The sequence below is a fragment of the Macrobrachium nipponense genome, chromosome 1 (assembly GCF_015104395.2).
Source record: "Macrobrachium nipponense isolate FS-2020 chromosome 1, ASM1510439v2, whole genome shotgun sequence".
NCBI classification, from domain to species: Eukaryota; Metazoa; Arthropoda; class Malacostraca; order Decapoda; family Palaemonidae; genus Macrobrachium; species Macrobrachium nipponense.
This window is the reverse complement of record NC_087200.1, coordinates 66722656-66726406: the sequence shown is the minus strand read 5'-3', so window position 1 is coordinate 66726406 and position 3751 is coordinate 66722656. Positions and strand designations below refer to the sequence as shown.

At 78.4% G+C, this 3751-nt stretch overlaps 1 protein-coding gene across 1 annotated transcript; it reads left to right on the top strand.

The window, feature by feature from the left end:
• The first annotated feature begins 467 nt into the window (after positions 1-467).
• LOC135218807 (basic proline-rich protein-like) lies at positions 468-3031 on the top strand. The gene is made up of 4 exons (XM_064255256.1): positions 468-1339; positions 1384-1638; positions 1876-2043; positions 2278-3031. Exons 1-4 carry the CDS (start codon positions 468-470, stop codon positions 3029-3031), a joined length of 2049 nt encoding a protein of 682 aa, XP_064111326.1.
• Positions 3032-3751: the final 720 nt, after the last annotated feature.

The following is a 3751-nucleotide window of genomic DNA, read 5'->3' as shown; positions in this document are numbered from 1 at the left end:
TCACCAGCCCGCCCTGGGACGCCTAGCAAGAAAGAGAAAAAGAGTAACCTTAAAAGTAGTTACTTTTATAAGTGTATAACAAACAACAAGGGTGCATTCACACAAAATGTGATGCATTAAGTGAACCAATTGCAGGCCTTCCCTGACCGTCCAGGGACTCCTGATGGGTATTGCCAATTCCCCAGACACCAGGCGTGACTTGCTTGCTCACCATCCAGGACACCGCTTGCACGTTCCCGGGATGGGCGGGTGAAGCCCTCCAGGTATCCCGGGACTGAAAGCCGAAGCCAATCAGGTGTCAAAGGACAGGCAGGCGAGGCCCGCCCAGGTGTCGGTACGGACGGGCGAGCAGACAAGTTTCCTAGGACAGCAGCCCTAGCCTGCCCATCCCAGAACTTCTGGCAGGGATCGCCACCCATTCCAGGAACACTTGTGGGCCTCACCCACACCCGGAACCTGGATGCGAGATGGGCATCACCCACCTGTCCGGGACACCTGGCAGACTCGCCCACCCGTCCCAGAAACCTGGAGGGAGGCCGCGCCTGCCCGACCCGGTGACACCTGGCGGGCCACGCCAGCCCGTCCAGGGACACCTGGCGGGCTGTGCCCGCCCCGTCCCGGGACACCTGGCGGGCCTTGCCCACACGTCACGGGACACCTGGCGGCTTCGCCCGCCTGTCCCGGGTGGGGGACACCTGGCGGCTCGCCCGCCCGTCCCAGGACACCTGGCCGACTTGCCCACGTCACGGGACACCTGGCGGCTTCGCCCGCCGGTCCCGGGACACCTAGCGGGCCGTCTCGCCCGCCCATCCCGGGATGCCTGGCGGGCCGCGCCAGCCGTCCCTGGGACGCCTGGAAGGCCGCGCCTGCCCGACCCTGGACACCTGGCGGGCCACGCCAGCCCGTCCAGGGACACCTGGCGGGCTGTGCCCGCCCATCCCAGTCACCTGGCGGGCCTTGCCCACCCGTCCCGGGACACCTGGCGGGCCTCGCCCGCCCGTCCCGGGACACCTGGCGGGCCTCGCCCGCCCGTCCCGGGACACCTGGCGAACCTTGCCCACCCGTCACGGGACACCTGGCGGGCTTCACCCGCCCGTCCCGGGACACCTAGCGGGCCTCGCCCGCCCGTCCCGGGACGCCTGGCGGGCCGCGCCAGCCCGTCCCGGGACGCCTGGAAGGCCGCCGCGCTTGCCCGTCCCGGGACGCCTGGCGGCCTCTGCCCGCCCGCCTCCCTGGGACGCCTGGCGGGCCTCGCTCACCCAGTTCCCGAGAAACTTGGCGGGCCCGCTGACCAGTCCCAAGACACCTGGGGGGCCTCACCTGCCCCTTCCCGGAACCCGTAGCGGGCCTCGCCCACCTGTCAAGGCCTGCCCACCCGTCCAGGGACGCCCACTACAGGTTCTGGGAAGGGGCATGGAGGCCCCCGCCAGGTGTCCCGGGACGGGTGGGCGAGGCCTCGCCCACACCGTCCCCGGGAGCCTGGCGAGCCTCTGCCCGCCCATCCCCCCCCGGGAGGCCTGGCGGGCCTCTGCCCGCCCGTCCCAGGGACGCCTGGCGGGCCTCTGCCCGCCCGTCCCAGGGACGCCTGGCGGGCCTCTGCCCGCCCGTCCCCGGGACGCCTGACTCGCCCGTCCCCGGGTGACTCCTGGCGGGCCTCTGCCCGCCCGTCCCCGGGACGCCTGGCGGGCCACTGCCCGCCCGTCCCCGGGACGCCTGGCGGGGCTCTGCCCGCCCGTCCCCGGGACGCCTGGCGGGCCACTGCCCGCCCGTCCCGGGACGCCTGGCAGACCTCTGCCTGCCCGTCCCGAGACGCCTGGCGGGCCTCTGCCCGCCCGTCCCTGGGAGGCCTGGCGGGCCTCTCCCCGCCCGTCCCAGGGACGCCCGGCGGGCCTCTGCCGGCCCGTCCCAGGGACTCTGCCCGCCCGTCCCCGGGACGCCTGCCTCGCCCATCCCGCCCCCGTGGGACTCCTGGCGGGCCTCTGCTGCCCGTCCCCGGGACGCCTGGCGGGCCACTGCCCGCCCATCCCCGGGACGCCTGGCGGGGTCTCTGCCCGCCCGTCCCCGGGACGCCTGGCGGGCCACTGCCCGCCCGTCCCCGGGACGCCTGGCAGGCCTCTGCCCGCCCGTCCCCTCCCCCCCGGGACGCCTGGCGGGCCTCTGCCCGCCCGTCCCCGGGACGCCTGGCGGGCCGCTGCCCGCCGGGTCCCGGGACGCCTGGCGGGCCTCTGCCCGCCCGTCCCTGGGGCTCCTGGCGGGCAGCTGCCCGCCTGTCCCCAGGAAGCCTGGCGGGCCGCTGCCCGACAGTCCCCGGGAGGCCTGGCGGGCCTCTGCCGTCCCGTCCCCAGGGACGCCTGGCGGGCCGTCCCCCCGGGACGCCTGGCGGGCCCTGCCCGCCCGTCCCCAGGAGGGGGCGGCCCCCCCCCGGGGACGCCGGCGGGCCGCCCTGGGGCGCTCGGGGGTCCCCGCCCGGGGGGTCGGGCCCTGCCCCCCGTCCCCGGGAGCCTGGGGGCCCTGCCCGCCCTCCCGGGGCGCCTGGCCCGGGCGTGCTGCCCCGCCCGTCCCCGTGCCCGCCTGGCCGGGCCGCTGCCCGGGCCGACCGTCCCCGGGACGCCTGGCGGGCCTCGGCCCGCCGGCCACGTCCCCGGTGGACCCGCCTGGGCGGGCCCTTGCCCCTCCGGGTCCCCGGGACGCCTTGGCGTGGCCCCTGCGCCCTAAGGCCAGGGGCCCGCGGCCTGGCGGGGGTCCCGCCCTGGCCCGCCTGCCCCAGGAAGGCCGGCGGCCGGCCCTGCCGGGACAGTCCCCGGGAGGCCTGGCGCCCGCCCTCCCCGTCCCCGGGACGCCCTGGCGCGCTGACCCGCCCGTCCCCGGGACGCCTGGCGGGTGGCCTCTGCCCGCCCAGTCCCCGGGACCCCTGGGCGGGCCGGCTGCCCGCCCGTCCCCGGGACGCCTGGCGTGCCTCCTGCCCGCCCGTACCCCGTGCTCCTGGGGCGCCTCCCCTGCGCCCGTTCCCCAGGGGCGGCCTGGCCCGTAGCCGCCTGTTAGGCTCCTGGCGGGCCTCTGTCCCCGTCCTGTGCCCCGGGACGCCTGGCGGGCCGCTCCCGCCCGCCCGTCCCCAGGACGCCTGGCAGGCCACTGCCCGCCCGTCCCAACCCCGGGACGCCTGGCGGGCCCACTGCCCGCCCGTCCCCGGGTGACTTGCCTGGCGGGCCGCTGCCCGCCCGTTCCCCGGGACGCCTGGCGGGCCTCTGCCCGCCCGTCCCGGGACGCCTGGCGGGCCGCTGCCCACCCGTCCCCGGGACGCCTGGCGGGGCCGCTGCCCGCCCGTCCCCGGATGCCTGCGGGCCTCTGCCCGCCCGTCCCCCGGGGCGCCTGGCGGGCCTCTGCCCGCCCATCCCCCGGGACGCCGGGCGGGCCTCTGGCCTCTCCCCGACCCGCCCTGCGGGCCGTTGCCCGAGTCCCCGGGACGCCTGGAGGGCGGTGGCCCGCCCGGTCCCCCGACGCCTGGCGGGCGGGAGGCCCGCCGGTCCCGGGACGCCTGGCAGGCGGAGGCCGCCGGTCCCCGGGACGCCTCGGGTGGGCCCCCGGGAGCCCGCCGGTCGGGTAGCGCCTGGCAGGCCTCCCGCCCGCCGGTCCCCGGGACGCCTAGGGGGGCGGCGGAGGCCCGCCTCCCCGGGACGCCTGGCGGGAGGGCCCGCCGGTCCCGGGCGCCTGGCGGGCAGAGCCCCGCCCGTCCCCGGGACGTCTGGCGGGC